At 44.1% G+C, this 17,173-nt stretch overlaps 1 protein-coding gene across 1 annotated transcript in view; it reads right to left on the bottom strand.

Moving 5' to 3' along the window:
• The window catches only part of UHRF1BP1 (UHRF1 binding protein 1), an 85,720-nt gene that overhangs the window by 5,522 nt on the left and 63,025 nt on the right, over positions 1 to 17,173 (bottom strand). Inside the window, exons 11-20 of the mRNA XM_003278823.4 lie at positions 16,812 to 16,951; positions 16,272 to 16,413; positions 15,825 to 16,018; positions 14,171 to 15,618; positions 8,775 to 8,971; positions 5,592 to 5,746; positions 5,355 to 5,505; positions 869 to 1,131; positions 295 to 403; positions 62 to 168 (exon numbers count right to left, since the gene is read on the bottom strand). Coding sequence (XP_003278871.2) covers positions 62 to 168; positions 295 to 403; positions 869 to 1,131; positions 5,355 to 5,505; positions 5,592 to 5,746; positions 8,775 to 8,971; positions 14,171 to 15,618; positions 15,825 to 16,018; positions 16,272 to 16,413; positions 16,812 to 16,951 — 2,906 coding nt within the window. The remainder of the gene's footprint in view (positions 1 to 61; positions 169 to 294; positions 404 to 868; positions 1,132 to 5,354; positions 5,506 to 5,591; positions 5,747 to 8,774; positions 8,972 to 14,170; positions 15,619 to 15,824; positions 16,019 to 16,271; positions 16,414 to 16,811; positions 16,952 to 17,173) is intronic.

The raw sequence follows: 17,173 nt of genomic DNA, 5'->3' as shown, positions 1-17,173 counted from the left end.
CCAGTTTCGCGAGTATAGCCCCCAAGGGTTATGGGCAGGTACTGTTCTGTTAGGTCCTCACCTGCTGTTCAAAAACCTCTCCTGTGGGCACCAAAAACACCCGTTCTTTTGGGGGCTGTTTCTTCTCACTTTTAAGTACTTCAGCTGATGGTTTGTCCTGAGCAGCAGCTAGAGAAAACAAGTAAAGGTTCTAAGTGACAAACTGCTACCAACTCCCAAACAGTTCCTAGGTGTCACCTATTCACTTTTAGGAGAAAAGGCAGAGAAACCAACAGGCTGACAAGCCTGACTCACCGCCTATGTGGAACACACCATCATCACTCCTCTTCAGCACAACATGTTCCATGGCCAGAGTGATGGGGATGGGGCCTGGAGATGTTGGATAGATGGGGGGGATATCATCCTGCAGGAAAGAGAGAAACCACATGATGCCCCCCACCAGCTCAGAGCAATTTAACACAACCCACGCTCCATCATTCAGCTTGAAGCAGCTTTATGTCCGTTTGTCCATACATTCTTGGAAGGTATAAGAGGCATAGCAGATTCTCCCATCTAGAGATGGTGAAACTGAGAATCAGATAACCTGATGGCTTGCACATGGTAATGCTGCATGCCAAAGACAGGGTTAGGGTTACAGACAAGGTCTCCTCACCTGAACCCTGGCTTTTCTGACAGTAACACACATTTATATACCACTACAACACTGACAGAGAATGCAAATACGCATTAATATTCCTCACTTGATCCTCACCATATTTTACAGTGAAAAGGGAAGAGGTTAACAGGTGTCACTGCTTCCTTGCTTGACAAAGTCCAGGGCAAAAACCAATGTACCCTTACACTGGCAAAAACCAAAGGTTCCTCACACCTTTAGGGTGATGCTGGAGTTCAGAAGCTCAATCTGCATGGGGACTACCACCGGGATCTCCTCATCCTCCAAGAAGGGTCCCAGGCCACTGAGCACCGAAGTGAGCAGTTCGAGGTCACAGCCATGAAGCAATAAATGTAGGAAGCCATTTTGTGAGGACATGGGGGAATGAACAGCTGCTCCAGGCCCCACCTCAAAGCGAAGACCCACAGCTGGCCTGATGTGGCCAGTCTTCAAAGTTGAGGATTCCTGAAAGCATGTACCTTTGTGAAGAAAGACAAGGAAGACAACTAATTAGCGGCCAGGGAGTCTTCTAAGCACTTTATATACCAATATTCATAATAACCCTATGTCAAAGGAATATCATCATTCTCATCTGACTGAACTAAGTCACAGAGAATAACTTGCCCAAAATTACATAATTAGTAAGTAGCAAGGAGAGGATCTGAACCCAGGCAGTCTGATTGCCAAGTCCATGGGCTTAGATACTTTGCTATAATGCCTTGCAAGAGGGAAGAGAGATTAAGGACTGGCCTTGTTATGAATGTGAGACAGTGGGCTAATGGCCAAGGAAAAGCTCTTAAAACATAGGACTCCCAAACTCTACTAAATTTGAATGTCTCCTCCTTTCTCGAAGTCTTGGTTTTCTCATCTGTCACTCATAAAGCAAAGCAGGATCTATGCTAATCTCTCCAAAACTCCAAACAGAACAATCTCAGGTGTAGCCAAGGATCCTGTGGAACAACTTACACATTTATGGAACTGCAAATTGGTACAAACATTTTGCATAACAATTTGGTATTATCTAGTAAAGGTGAAGTTGTGCCTACCCTAATGATCTAGAAATTATACTGTCAGAAATACAACCCCAGGGAAACTCTCAAACATATATTCTAAGAGACATGTACAAGGATGTTCACAGCAACCCTATTTGAAATTGGAAAAACAAACAAACAAAAACTAGAAACAACCCAAATGTCTGTCCAGAATAGAATAAAGAAGTAAATAGGATAATGGGTACAGGGATATTTTGGGGGTGATGGAAATGTTCTAAAATTGGGTTGTGGTGATGGTTACACAATTATAAAATTGTACACTTAAAATGAGTTTTATGTTATGCAAATTATACTTCAATAAAGCTGTTTTCAAAAAGCAAAAAGTGCCGTGCACAGTGGCTCATGCCTGTAATCCTAAGACTTTGGGAGGCTGAGGCGGGTGGATCACTTGAGTTCAGGAGTTCAAGACCATCCTGAGCAACATGGTGAAACCCTGTCTAAAAATACAAAAAAATTAGTCAGGCGTGGTGGCAGGCGCCTTGTAGTCCTGGCTACTGAGGAGGCTGGGGCACGAGAATCACTTGAACCCGGGAGGCGGAGGTTGCAGTGGGCTGAGATTGCAACCACTGCACTCCAGCCTGGGCAACCCAGCAAGACTCTGTCTCAAAAAAAAAAAAAAAAAAAGTGGTGTATGTATACAATAACATTATATAGTCATGAAAAATGAACGAATTATAGCTAACTCAACAACCTAGATGAATTTAAAGAATATCATGTGGAGGTGGGGTTTCGCCATGTTGGCCAGGCTGGTCTCCAGCTCCTGACCTCCAGTGGTCTGCCCGACTCGGCCTCCTGAAGTGCTGGGACTGCAGACAGAGTCTCGCTCACTCAGTGCTCGGTGTTGCCCCTGCTGGAGTGCGGTGGCGTGGTCTTGGCTCGCTGCAGCCTCCGCCTCCCAGCCGCCTGCCTTGGCCTCCCAGGGTGCTAGGATTGCAGCCTCTGCCCGGCCACTGCCCCGTCTGGGAGGTGGGGAGCATCTCTGCCTGGCCGCCCATCGTCTGGGATGTGAGGAGCGCCTCTGCCCCGCCTGGGATGTGAGGAGCGCCTCTGCCCCGCCGCCCCGTCTGGGAGGTGAGGAGCGCCTCTGCCCGGCCGCCGCCGTCTAGGAAGTGAGGAGCGTCTCTGTCCGGCCGCCCATCGTCTGAGATGTGAGGAGCGCCGCTGCCCGGCCGCCCCATCTGGGATGTGGGGAGCGCCTCTGCCCAGCCGCCCCGTCTGGGAGGTCTACCACGGAGGCCAGATGCAATGTGGGGGCTGGACGTGGTGGCTCACGCCTGTAGTCCCAGCACTCTGGGAGGCTGAGGCGGGTTGATCACTGGAGGCTAGGAGTTCGAGACCAGCCTGGCCAACATGGCAAAACATATGAAAAATACAACAGACAAACCAACCAACCAACCCAGCAACAACAAAACAGGTCTACCCTGGAGTCATACTCTAATTTTTTCTATTTTCCTCCCTTTCTGATCCTTTATCCCACTTTCTTTTTCTTCCTCTTCCTTCTCCTTCTTCTTTGTCAAAGACATAGAGGATTGAGTTATTATCATTGATCCATACAAAGTCCCTTTCTATTTATTTCATTCCCACCCCCCATTTCTATTCCCAGTCTTCCCATGTGCAACCTTCCTAATATGTTTGATATGCATCTTTTTGTTTGTATGTATTTTTAGAAAATGTTTGTTTTGTGTGCAAAAAATTAATAAAAATGTTGAACCAAGGGCAAAAAAAAAGAATATCATGTTACTTGAAAAGCAAATCACAAAAATAGTATAATCTATTATTCCATTTAGAAAAATGTGAAAAAAGTTAAATAATACATTAGTATAAACACGTGTACAAATTATAAAGTAAAGCAAGATAACAATGAATACAAATTCAGGATAGTGATTACCTATGACAGGTGAGGGACAGAAGAGGTTCAGGAGAGGGACTCCCAGAGACTTAAATGGTAATGGTACTGTTGTATTAATTAACCTAGGTGGTGGGGCCAGGCATGGTGGCTCAGGCCTGTAATTCCAGCACTTTGGGAGGCTGAGGTAGACAGATCGCTTGAGGCCAGGAGTTTGAGACCAGCCTGGTCAACATGGTGAAACCCCATCTCTACTAAAAATACAAAAATAAGCTGGGCGTGGTGGTGCGTGCCCGTATTCCCAGCTACTCGGGAGGCTGAGCCAGGAGAATTGCTTGAAGGAGGCGAAGGTTGCAGTGCCTCGAATTCGTGCCACTGCACTCCAGCCTGGGCAACAGAGCAAGACTGTGTCTCAAAAAAAATTAAAAAACAATAAAACAAACTAGGTGGTGGGTACATGGGTTCATTGTATTATTATTTTATGCCTTACATATATTTTATAAGTATTCTTCAGTATCTACTCAATATTTTAATTTTTTTTAAGAGACAGGGTCTCGCTCTGTTGCCCAGGCTGGAGTGCAGTGGTGCAATTATAGCTCACTGTAGTCTCAAACTCCTAGACTCACATGATCCACTCACCTCAGCCTACCAGGCAGCTAGAACTATAGGCATGCACCGCCACACCGAGCTAATTTTTTTTTTTTTTTTTTAAACAGAGTCTCGCTCTGTCACCCAGGCTGGAGTGCAGGGGCACAATCTCGGCTCACTGCAACCTCCGCCTCCCCGGTTCAAGCAATTCTTCTGCCTCAGCCTCCCAAGTAGCTGGGATTACAGGTGCGTGCCACCATGCCCAGCTAATTTTTTTGTATTTTAGTAGAGACGGGGTTTCACCATGTTGGCCAGGGTGGTTTCAAATTCCTGACCTCAAGTGATCCACCCGCCTTGGCCTCCCAAAGTGCTAGGATTACAGGCGTGAGCCACCACACCTGGCCTGTATTTTTTGTAGAGTTGAGGTCTTGCTATGTTGCTCAGGCTGGTTTCCTGCCTCAGCTTCCCAGCATGCTGGGATTACGGGCATGAGCCACCATGATCAGCCTAAAAATATATATTTTTTTGAGACAGAGTTTCACTCTTGTCACCCAGGTTGGAGTGCAATGGCACGATCTCAGCTCACTGCAACCTCCACCTCCCGGGTTCAAGCAATTCTCCTGCCTCAGCCTCCCAAGTAGCTGGATTACAGGCATCCACCACCACGCCCAGCTAATTTTTATATTTTAGTAGAGACAGCGTTTTACCATGTTGGCCAGGCTGGTCTCGAACTCCTGACCTCAGGTGATCCACCCACCTCAGCCTCCCAAAGTGCTGGGATTATAGGCATGAGCCCCGCACCCAGCCAATAATTTTTAAATGAAGTATGTAACATAAGCCCAGATTTTTCCTGTCATCTTTTATAAATGAAAATTCACATCAAAGGACTGAATCTGAATGACAGAAGTTCCCTGATCAGATAGTTTTATGTTAAGAGACACACAAATGAAGAGGACACTGTCCTCATGTATAAGCTCCAGGAGTACCTGGAAGTGAAGTTGGAGACTAGCACAGTGAATGCAAAGCCCCAGAAAGAGCTCTAAGAGGCTCCTTGCAAAAAAGGCTTCAATGGAGTTTTTCCTCCCCCTAATGGCTGCTGGAGAGAACTTGCCACTAGTAGAGTGGCTGCCCTTAGAGCACAGTGACAAGTACAAGTTAATCTATGGCTGTCCTAGACAAGTCCCACGGTCTGTCGTGGAATGACTACCATCCTTACCTGGGCACTGTCCCCGCAGGAACTGCCAGAGTCCCACGGTGCCCAGCTGCTGGAGGGTCAGTTCCTCTGCCTGCAGGGCCACAGTCAGGTCCTCACCACGTACCTCAATCCCAAAAGACACCTCATTCACCTTCAGGACCAGAACTGAGACCTATCAAAGGAGATCCTCTTAGTTTTAACTCCCAAGCTCTCTGCCCAGAGCCTACCCTCTGCAGAGAAGAAAGTAGAGCTGCTGACCGGGTGAAAGATGAGGTCTTCTCCACTGGGTGAAACTGAACTGTTGGCTGCTGGTGACCCGTGGCCATAATTATTCACAAGAGGGCTCCCTTGAACACCAGCATTATCTGAGACATTTGAAAGAGATCCTGGTGGAACAGATTCTGGACCAGACTCTGCATGAAAAAGAGGACAAATGAGTTCAAAGGTCAAAATATTCTGTTCAAATCCAATCTCTACAAACAATGACAACTGTAAAAATAAAATATTTATGGCATTCATGAGACAACTAGAAATTTGAGGACTAACTAGATATTTGATGAATTTAAGGAATTACTGTTAATTTTTTAAAGTGTAATGACATTTGATCCCATTTTTAAAAGTCTGTAAACAGAAGCAACCCAAGTGTCCTTCCATGGATGCAAGGATAAGCAATGTGGTATATAAATACAACGGAACACTATTCAGCCTTAAAAAGGAAGGAAATTCTGACACATGCTACAAAATAGAAGAATCTTGAGGATATACCAAGTGGAATAAGCCAGTGATAAAAGGACAAATACTGCATGATTCTACCTATATGAGGTACCTAAAGTAGTCAAATTTATAAAAAGAAAGTAGAATCATGGTTGTCAGGGACTGAGGGGAGGGAAAATGAGGAGTTACTGTTTAATGAGTACAGAGTTTCTGTTTCGCAAGAAGAAAAACATCCTGGAGATAGACAGTAGTAATGATTGTACAACAATCAGAATGTACTTAATGTCACTGAACTATCCACTTAAAAACGGTTAGGATGGCAAATTTCATATGTATTTTACCACAATTAAAAAAAATTTAAGTCTGTATTTTCTAGCAATGCATAACAAAATATTTATGGGCAAAAGGACACATTTGGGATTTGCTTCAAAATAATATGAGATGAAGGAAAGTGGGCAGTAGTGTTTATGAAACAAAAATAGTCATGAGTTCTTTTTTTTTTTTCTTTTTTTTGAGATGGAATAGTCTCGCTCTGTCGCCCAGGGGAGTGCAATGGCGCGATCTCGGCTCACTACAACCTCCACCTCCTGGGTTCAAGCAATTCTCCCACCTCAGCCTTCTGAGTAGCTGGGATTACAGGCGCACGCCACCATCCCTGGCTAATTTTTGTATTTTTAGTAGAGACAGAGTTTCACCATGTTGGCCAGGCTGGTCTCAAACTCCTGATCTGCCCATCTGGGCCTCCCAAAGTGCTGGGATTACATGCGTGAGGCACCATGCCGGCCTTCTCTTTCCTTTTAGAGAATTTCTTTCCTTTTAGAGATTTCTGCTTCCCAAGGCAGAAATCCACTCACAAGTTTAATTGCTGTCTAAGGTGAATATATAAGAACCCCAGGAGATTTTTCAGAACTTTAATTTAAATTTGAGAATTAGGTTTCACCTTAAGTGATCCGCCCACCTCGGCCTCCCAAAATGCTGGGATTACAGGCATGAGCCACTGCACTGGGCCTGCCATGAGTTCTTAATTTCAAAGCTAGGTAATGGGTGTATGAGGGTTCATTATTTGATTCTGTCTACTTTTGTACATAGACATGAAATCTTCCATAAAAAGTTAAAAATAATAACAAAACAAACATGGTACACGCCACCCAGCTTAAGAAACAGTGCATTCTCTTAAATTAAAACCACAGTGAAATATTAACTCACTCCTGTCAGAATGGCTATTCTCAAAAAGATTAAAGATAACAAGTGTTGGCAAGGATGTAGAGAAAAGGAAACCCTAGCTGTTGGTGGAAATGTAAATTAATATGGGCATTATGGAAAACAGTATGAAGGGTCCTCGAAGCTAAAAATAGAGTTATCATATCCACTTCTGGGTATATGTCCAAGAAATATGAAAAAAAGTGTATCAAAGAACTATCTCTACTCCTGTGTTTACTACATTATTCACAATAGCCAAGTTATGGGATTAACTTATGTGTTCATCAACCAATGAACGGACAAAGAAAATGTGGTACAAACACACAATGGAATACTATTCAGCCTTATGAGGGGGAAATCCTGTCATTTGTGATAACGTAGATGAATCTGGAGGACAGACAATATGCTAAAGGAGATAAGCCAGGCACTGAAAGACAAAAATAGCATGTGCTCACTTATACATGGAATGTAAAACAACTGTACTCATAAAAGCAGAGAGCAGGATGGTGCTTAACAGAGGCTGAAAAGGGAAATGGGAGGGGATAGGAGGAAATGTTAGTGAAAGTATAATGTTTCAGTTAAACAGGAGAAATAAATGGTAAGTATCTGAGGTGACGGAGATGTTAATTAGTTTGGCTCAAAAATCCCACACTGTATGTGTGTGTGTATATATATCACAGGATCACTTAGTATTAATACCACATAAATACAATTATAATTTGTCAATATAAAATAAATAAATGAATAAATAGGACATTCTCTCTTTTTTTTGAGACCAAGTCTCGCTGTCGCCCAGGCTGAAGTGCAGTGGCACAATCTCAGCTCACTGCATCCTCTACCTCCCCGGTTCAAGCAATTCTCCTGCCTCAGCCTCCCGAGTAGTTGAGATTACAAGCACCTGCTGCTAAGCCCAGCTAATTTTTCTATTTTTAGTAGAGACGGGGTTTTACCATGTTGGCCAGGCTAGTCTCCAACTCCTGACCTCAAGTGATCCACCCGCCTTGGCCTCCCAAAGTGCTGGGATTACAGGCATGAGCCACCGTGCCCAGCCTAGATACTCTTAAGGGATGATTTCCTAAGTTTCTATTTCAATAAACTGAAAGAACCAGTATAACTTACAGAGGTAATTCCTAAAAGTTTCTCATTTTATTAACAGATAAAAAGCTCCTATTTTCCAGTGACAACACAGGCCAAAAAAAAGAAAAAGACTATAAGCACACTCACACCACTGATACCAACCATGAAACTAATCCTGACTTAGCTATAAGGCTGTAAGACTAGTGCCCTCTCCTTTAGTTTGAATCTCTTTCTGTGATATAGTCAATTAACCAATAACCTAGAAACGTGGAATTAAAACTAAACCCACAAGTCCACTAAAATTTCTCTTTCTCTCTTTTTTTGTCTTGGTTAAGAAAATGTCTATATTATCATCTCTCAGCTCCTCTTTAGCCCTGCCAGTCTGATACAGGCAGCAGAGAGAACCCTTTCTGGACTTCTGCAACTTTGCCTGGCTCTGCTCCCACATACCAGACTCCAAGAGCATCACAAAGCTATCACTGCCATCACTGTCCACTGAAATCCGGTCTTCAGGGCCACTGCTATCCAATGAGACACCATCAAATGACTGTTGAGATACTGTCCTCTTCATGGAGAAAAATCGGAGTCGTGCAGCACCTCCACTCACTGGGGCTGCCACCCCCTCATCTGTCTTGGCCATGGGCTCCCTGTTTAAAAAAAAAAACAAAAACCACAAATGTGGCTTTGGAGACATGTTTGTTCCCATCCACTTACAATACCCATCCCTTTCAGCTCAGACAACTGGATAAAGTTCCCAATATTGGGAACATACAACTTTGTCATTACCTATTACTGGCTGTAAAGAGATCAAGTCATTTTTCAATCACTGGCCTTTCTGAATCTTTTTATTCCAACATCGCTAACTGCATAGACAGCACTCTCATATCAACATTAAATGTCAAGGTTATTCAAGGTCATCCCAGACTCAGAAGAGACCAGCTACCTACTGCTCTGGTGTTGATGAATGGCACCTGAAGCCACCTGCATTCATTCCATAAGTATTTAGTTGCTTCTGTATGTAAGGCACCATACTAGGCACTAGGCAGGAGTGGGAGATGGATAAACTGATGAGTAAGACATCCCCAGTTCTAGACAACATCAAAGAGGAAAAAGGACAAGGAGAAGAGGATCTAGAGTGGCTTTGTGGTAAGAGATAACATTTGAGGTGGTCCTTGAAGGACTGTGAAAGTGAGAAGAGGGTATTCTATAGGCAAGAAATGGCATAAACAAAGGCATAGAGCCAGAAACAAAAAGAGACTGGTAAGAATAATAGTTCTGCCCAGCTGAAGCATAGGTTTTGTCAGGGAGAGCAATGGAAGATAAAGTTAAAAAGGCATTAACACAGTGAAAAGAAATCTTTAAGGAACTTTAAATACCACTCTCCCATTTTACAGATGAAGAAACTCCCAAGGTCACAGTTAAAGGTAGAATTAAGAAAAACTCAGGCCGGGCGCAGTGACTCATGCCTATATTCCCAGCACTTTGGGAGGCCAAGGCAAGCAGATGGCTTGAATCCAGGAGGTAGAGACCAGCCAGGGCAACATGGCAAAACCTGGTCTCAACAAAAAATACAAAGATTGGCCAGGCATGATGGTGCGCGCCTGTAGTCCTAGCTACTGGGGGCTGAGATGAGAGGATCACCTGAGCCTGGGAGGTTAAGGCAGCAGTGAGCTGAGATCACACCACTGCACTCCAGCGTGGGTGATACGGTGAGACTCTGTCTCAAAAACAAAAGACTTAAGTCTCCTAACTTCACACTAAGTGATTTTTCACTTTATAGAAAACCTTGAATAAAAAAGTATTTATTAAAATGCTTTGAAAACTATAAATTGCTATATGGCTGTATCATAATAATTGATTATGCCACACTTAAGAAGTTCAAACTAAATTCAGGGGGTATGAGGGAAAAGCGTGAAGGTTTTGGAGTAGGGAAATAACAAGATCATACCTATGTTTTAGGACGTTTGGCCTGACTTTTTCAAACAAGCTGGAGAGGAAAAGACTTTCAGTGAGTAATGGATGTCTCATAAAATAAAATAAAATACCAATATAGAAATCAACCATACTTTTTATACACTAAAATGTCTTCATGTGGGAATAGACAGGGAAAACTGATGTGAGATTCCCTAGAGCAGTGTTCTCAAAGTGTGGTCCTGGCAGGAGCATCAGAATCAATGGGGAATGTGTTAGAAATGCAAATTCTTGGGCCCGGTGAGGTGGCTCACGCCTGTAATCCCAGCACTTTGGGAGGCCAAAGCAGGCAGATCACCTGAGGTCAAGAGATTGAGACCATCCTGGCCAACATGGTGAAACCCCATCTCTACTGAAAATACAAAAATTAGCTGGCCGTGGTGGTGCACACCTGTAGTCCCAGATACTCGGGAGGCTGAGGCAGGAGAACTGCTTGAACCCAGGAGGTGGAAGTTACAGTGAGCCGAGATTGCACCACTGCACTCCAGCCTGGGCGACAAAGTGAGACTCTGTCTCAAAAAAAAAAAAGCAAATTATCAGGCCCCATCTCATTCCATGAATGAGAAATAGGGCTCAGCAAACTATGTTTTTGGTTGTTTTTTTTTTTTTTGAGATGGAGTCTCACTCTATCGCCCAGGCTGGAGTACAGTGGCATGATCTCGGCTCACGGCAACCTCCGCCTCCTGGGTTCAAGCAATTCTCCTGCCTCAGCCTCCAGAGTAGCTGGGACTACAGGTGCATGCCACCACACTCAGCTAATTTTTTGTATTTTTAGTAGAGACAGGGTTTCACCATGTTAGCCAGCATGGTCTCCATCTCCTGACCTCGTGATCCGCCTGCCTCAGCCTTCCAAAGTGCTGGGATTACAGGTGTAAGCCACTGTGCCCAGCCACTATGTTTTAACAAACCCTCCAGGGGATTCTGAGAGAGAAACTATTAAAAAGCACAGACTGTTACAAACCCGAAAGTTTGGCAAATGCATCAACAACTTTAAAAACGTCTGTAGCATTTGACCTAATAATTTCACTTTTTGGTTTTTATTTTATTTTATTTTATTATTTATTTATTTTTTTTGAGACAGTCTCGCTCTATCACCCAGGCTGGAGTGCAGTGGCGTGATCTTGGCTCACTGCAAGCTCCGCCTCCCGGGTTCAAGCCATTCTCCTGCCTCAGCCTCCCGAGTAGCTGGACTACAGGCACGTGCCACCACACCCAGCTAATTGTTTGTATTTTTAGTAGAGACGGGGTTTCACTGTGTTAGCCAGGATGGTCTCGATCTCCTGGCCTTGTGATCCACCTGCCTTGGCCTCCCAAAGTGCTGGGATTACAAGTGTGAGCCACCGCGCCCAGCCACTTTTTGGTTTTTATTCTAAAGAAAGATTTAGATATGTAAAATATTCCAAAGATTAATGTTCACAAAAATAAGGACATTTCATACAGCATTGGTTCTACCTGAGAAAAATGGGAAACAGACTAAATGACTCCCCAGATAGAGGAATGGATCAATAAATTATGATATATCAATTTACTAGAATATAATGGAGCAATTAAAAATCATGTATTCAGCCAGTTCGGGAAGTGGCTTATGCTTATAACCCTAGTGCTTTGGGAAGCCAAGGTGGGAGAGTCACTTGCGCCCAAGAGTTCAAGACCAGCCTGTACAACATGGTGAAACCACATCTCCAAAAATAAAAATAAATAAAAATCATGTATTCATATGCCTAATGAATGGGAAAATATCACAATAAAACATTGAGTGAATAAAGCAGCATGTAACATTGTAGAAATAATATAATCCTATTGTTGTAAAAACTGTATTTGTGGACATTATACGCATAACCATCCACAAGTGTACACATGAATGCAGACATACAAAGATTGGAAGAAAATACACCCAAATGTAAACAGTGGTTATCTGTGGATTGTTACAAGTGATTTTTATATTTTCTTCTTTACTCTCTTATTTCCTACATTGTCAACACGATAAACACAAACCATTTTTATAATTTAAAAAATTAAAATTATAGGCCAGGTGCAGTGGCTCACACCTGTAATCCCAGCATTTTGGGAGGCCAAGGTGGGTGAATCGCTTGAGCCCAAGAGTTTGAGACTAGCCTGGGCAACATGGCAAAACCCCATCTCTACCAAAAATACAAAAATTAGCTGGGCGTGGTGGTGCATGCCTGTGGTCCCAGCTACTCAGGAGGCTGAGGCAGGAGGATCACTTGAACCTGGGAGGTCGAGGCTGCAGTGAGCAGAGATCGTGCCACTGGGCAACAGAATGAGACCTGTCTCAAAAAAAAAATTAAAAATTAAAATTATGACAAAAGTGATCAGAATATGGACAGCCTAGCCCTGTGGAGTATTTACACCTATAGGATAAAAGGAAGAAGAGAGCAGCCAAGGAAAAAGACTCCTTCAGAGAAGTGAGAGTAACTGGGTGGGGTTACAAATACTCAGAATGAACTGATCAGCAATGTTAACTACCACAGAGGAGTCCAGAAGAAGGGGGACTGAGGAAAGGCCACGGGCTTGGGCAGTTAGGAAGTCACTGTTGATGTTTTAAAAGGGCTCATTTCACACACCTTTCTTTTCTCTTTTTCACCTCTGCTCTTTTTCCATCTCCCTTACTTGTCTCCATTTAGAAAAGGCAGCACATTGGGTGATTAGGAGTCCAGGCTTTTAATCCTTGCCCCACCATTCACAAGTTGTGTGATCTTGTGCAAGTTTCTTATCTCTCTGAGCCTCAGTTTCCTCATCTGTGAGATGGGCAGTGATATTAATACTTGCCTTATAGGGCTATTATAAAAATCCAGTGGACCAATATTATAAATACTTAGGACTGTGTCTTGTCAGGCAAAGAAGGCACTCAGTAAATGTTGGCTAGTATTATTATACAACTCAACCCTTGAAGTTTTCCTCTCCTTCCTCCTTGCTGTCTGTCCCAGCAGGTACTAGCTCACCCACAGGCATTAGAGACCCACTTAAGATAATTCACTTAGACAAAAGCTCTAAATGCACTGTTTTCATACCATGGTCTCTAAACCACAAAGTGTTCCAGGAAAGACTTCCCTTAGACTCTGTCTTTCCTAAAACCATGAGGCACCCATGGGAAAATCCATACTTTTCCACTCGTCTCACTGTGCATTTCTGTGTTTTCCTGTTTACTCCCTACTCTATCTCTGGCACTTAACACAGAGCCCAGCACACAGAAAGGGCTCACAAGATATTTGTTGAATGGATGGAAATTCTTCCTTCTCTTTTACTCTGACAGACACTGATAAGATATCAGAAAAGACAAGTCCAAAGCCACAGCTTTTCTATTTACAAGATATAAGACATCTATGAGCTCATCCTCTCTAAAGCCTCAGTTTTCCCAGCTATAAACTGGGGATACAAATGTCTGAGGCCACCTTACCAGGCTGCTGTGGGGATCAAATCAAACAAAAAAATTACATGAAAGCCCACTGAAAATAATATTATATATATGCCATTATTATTATTCTGATATAGCATATTTGTATCAATAATAGTGAAGCAAGCTGGGTATAGCGGCAGGTGTCTATAAACCCAGCTACTTAGGTAGCCAAGGCAGGAAGATTGCGGAGCCCAGCAGTTCAAGACCAGCCTGGCTAACACAGTAAGGCCCGTCTTGAGGGGAAAAAATAGTGAATCAGTGAAAAAGGAGATAATCTGATTCTAAGAAGCAATAAATATAGGCTTGAAAACTGCCCATTAAATAGGCCATTCTATGCATTCTCCTGGACTATATGGTACTTCCCAATCTAGAAATGCACACAGTAAGAGGCTTAAATCCAATGATCAGAAGTAGGAGAAGGAGATGGGATGAGTGAAAGAGGTACAGAACCACTTACTTGGCTGGGGGCAAGGACAACATCTTGTGCATGGTGGAGGTCATTCGATCTCTGCCCAAACTGAAGGCATCCTTAGTCAGGGACACAGCTTCCTTGGTGAGGTCCATGGTGGCATGTAGAGCCTCCTTGGTGGCATCCTTGGTCATGTGAATAGCACTTGACAATTCTCCCTCAATGTTCTTCAAGGGGATGAGCTCACCCTGTCCATTCACAGCAGTTTCACTGCCAGCTGGGGGCTTCAATGCAGCTGGTGAGCTGGAGGCTTGGGTTCTGCTCAGTTTCTTGGTCTGTAGGGACTCTACTGCCTCATGGCCCTTCCCTGCCAGCTGCTGGGCAAGTGGACCTGAGTCCTGCGGTTCTCCATTGCTACGTGGCCTCTCCTGGGATACATCCTGATTTTCAATGCTACTTTCCTCCAAGACCTTCTCAGGGCTTGCTGGGCCCTGGTCTGATGAGGCATCAGACTTCAGTTCCCGATCCTCTGAAGGAGATAGCTCTGAATCTACGAGGCTAGTGCTATCTGAGCCTGCAGAGTCAGCATCGACAGCACCGGGGGCAGGATGCATAAGCAGAGCCACCTCAGCACTGGGAAAGAGAACTCCAATGCAAGCTGTCTGGTCCTGCAGGGGAGACCCAGTCATTGACTCTGTATCCTTAGTCAGCTGCTCCTGAAGCCTCTGCAGCACCTCCTTCAGGCGAAGCAGAGCCAAGTACTGGTAGTGGTCAAGCCTCACGCGGACATGGGCCGGGGAATGTACAAGTATATGAACATCTGCTACATCCTCCAGCTCTGTCAGAGGCCCTTTGTTGTCCATACCACTACTGCCTTCTTTCAGAATTTCCATGACTTCTGTAAGTCCTGATAAGCTTTTCAAATCATGTTCAGTCTTTGACCGCTGATGGGACATAGAGTCAGGGGCAAGAGCCTCAGACTGGACAGGACTTCCAAAACTGGCTGATGGTTTCAGCCTCCCCTCTGAGGCCAAAAGGAGCTTCCGTGCCTGGGCTTGCTGCCAGCGGAGGGGTAGGCAGGCCCAAATGGACAGGGGGAAGGGGGCTACAAAATTCAAGGTATGGCCTTTGAAGTTTTCTGTTCCCTCAAAGTCCAAGGAGATCTGGGTAAAGTGGACAGACCACAGATCCTGGGAAGCCTTAGGTCTCTGGGGAGGGAGGGTATTAGGCTGAGGCAGGCAGGAATCCATCTGAAAGGCATGATGCAAAAAAAGCATGTGCAGAAGGCTAAAGCCACCTGGAACCTTAGGAAAGTGATCATAATTGGAATGAAAGAACTCAGCAGCAGCAAAACCCCGGAAGAGACTCTGGAGGTGTGAACAACTACAATGTGGGGCATGACGTGTATTGGTGGCAATCATGCCTGACGCAGAGAAGACAAGGGCCTGGGGACGATGCAACTCTGCCCGCTCTCTCTTTTCCAGTGGAAAGCTCACCTTCACAGAGAAAATGAAACACAATTCAGAATGGTCATCTGAGTATCTCAGCATCCCACTATTAATACACATGTAAAAGATCATTTGGGCTGTGAAACTATTTTCTTACTTCCACAAAATGGACAGAGCAAAACCATGGATTACATCCATTGGAAAAATGCAGCTGTGGCTACCAACAGGGGATAAAAGTCACACTCTCCCCTCACCTTCAACCAGAATGCATCTAGTCGGATGTCCAAGTGTTCATCTTTCTGACTTGAATCTTCCAGCTTGTAGATAGCTTTGAACTGCTCCAAGCTGCGGTATAAATCCAGGCAAAAGAGGTTTCCCCAGAGCAAACTGACAGGATCCATAGTAAATGTCAGACCATTTAACTGAATGTAGAGATTAGGACAAGGAACTGGAAAGCAGAGGGAAGAAAAGAAACATCCTGTAAAAAGCAATAGCTAGGCTCTTACTACCTAATATTAACTATATTACGAACAGAGCAAAGGTACACATTTATACAGGGCAGAGTGTTTAACAAAAGTGTGCTAAATTAACTCAAACACTGAAAACTCCTAACAACAAATAAAAATATAAGTAGTGGCCCCAAGGCTGACAAACGGGAAAAGCATGAGCTAGACAGAAAAACAGCCAGCCTAGATACTTACCTGGAAGCTCCTGATTATCTGGGAAGTAATACTCTGTGAACTCAATATGAATGGCAGAGACCTGGGTAGGGAGGTTGTGAAGTTTCCGACTGCAGGAAAGGAGTGTAGATGGCTTTTTACTTGGCTGTCCAGCGGTGGAAACCTAAACAATCACAACTTATTATTAGTATCAACAATCAAACTTAGAGCAGCCCTCCATTTCTGCTTAGGAAGCAGAAAGCCTCTACATCCCTCTGAAGTCTGTCACAGGGAACACAGTGTCTTTCACACATACTCCAGGCGTTCTCACACCTGCCTCACACTATACGCGAGTTAGTTTTTTCAGCGGGAGGTTCAAGGCAGAGCATTCACAGTAAAACTGGGGGAATTCTCAAGTCCTGATCTCACCAGCCACGTTCAGAAAGAAACAGACCAAACTATTAATCTTCCCAGAAGTAAAGTAAATAGTCCCCAACTTCCAAAACTTTGTTCATACTGTTCCAGTTGCCTTCCAAGTAAACTGCTCCACCTCTTTCCAATCATGTTTCTGCATGTCCTCACCTGGTGGATGTCCAGGTCATCCACCCGTACCACCAAGCAGCTAGAGCGTAAGCGGTTCCATGCTGGAGGCCGAAAGGCAGCCTGTCTGCCCTGAGACGGGCTTCTCTCAAGAGGGTTCTTTCGAGGACTGGAAAGAGAATCTAAATAAAAACAAGGTGAGAAAAAGAATCAGATACATTCAACCCTCATTATTAATAGAATAAGGAAAGCAAAAATCCTAAGATCATTAATGTTATACGTAGGAAAGAGAGCTTAACACTGTCTAGCTCCTGGATGAACTCAAAAATGATATTATTCTTAAGACCAAGGCAACAGTCTACTGAATAGAGATGATGACATCAACACTGTGGCTATCCCTGGGG

This window comes from Nomascus leucogenys, chromosome 22a (genome assembly GCF_006542625.1).
Source record: "Nomascus leucogenys isolate Asia chromosome 22a, Asia_NLE_v1, whole genome shotgun sequence".
Classification (NCBI taxonomy): Eukaryota; Metazoa; Chordata; class Mammalia; order Primates; family Hylobatidae; genus Nomascus; species Nomascus leucogenys.
This window is presented reverse-complemented; position numbering and strand designations above follow the sequence as displayed.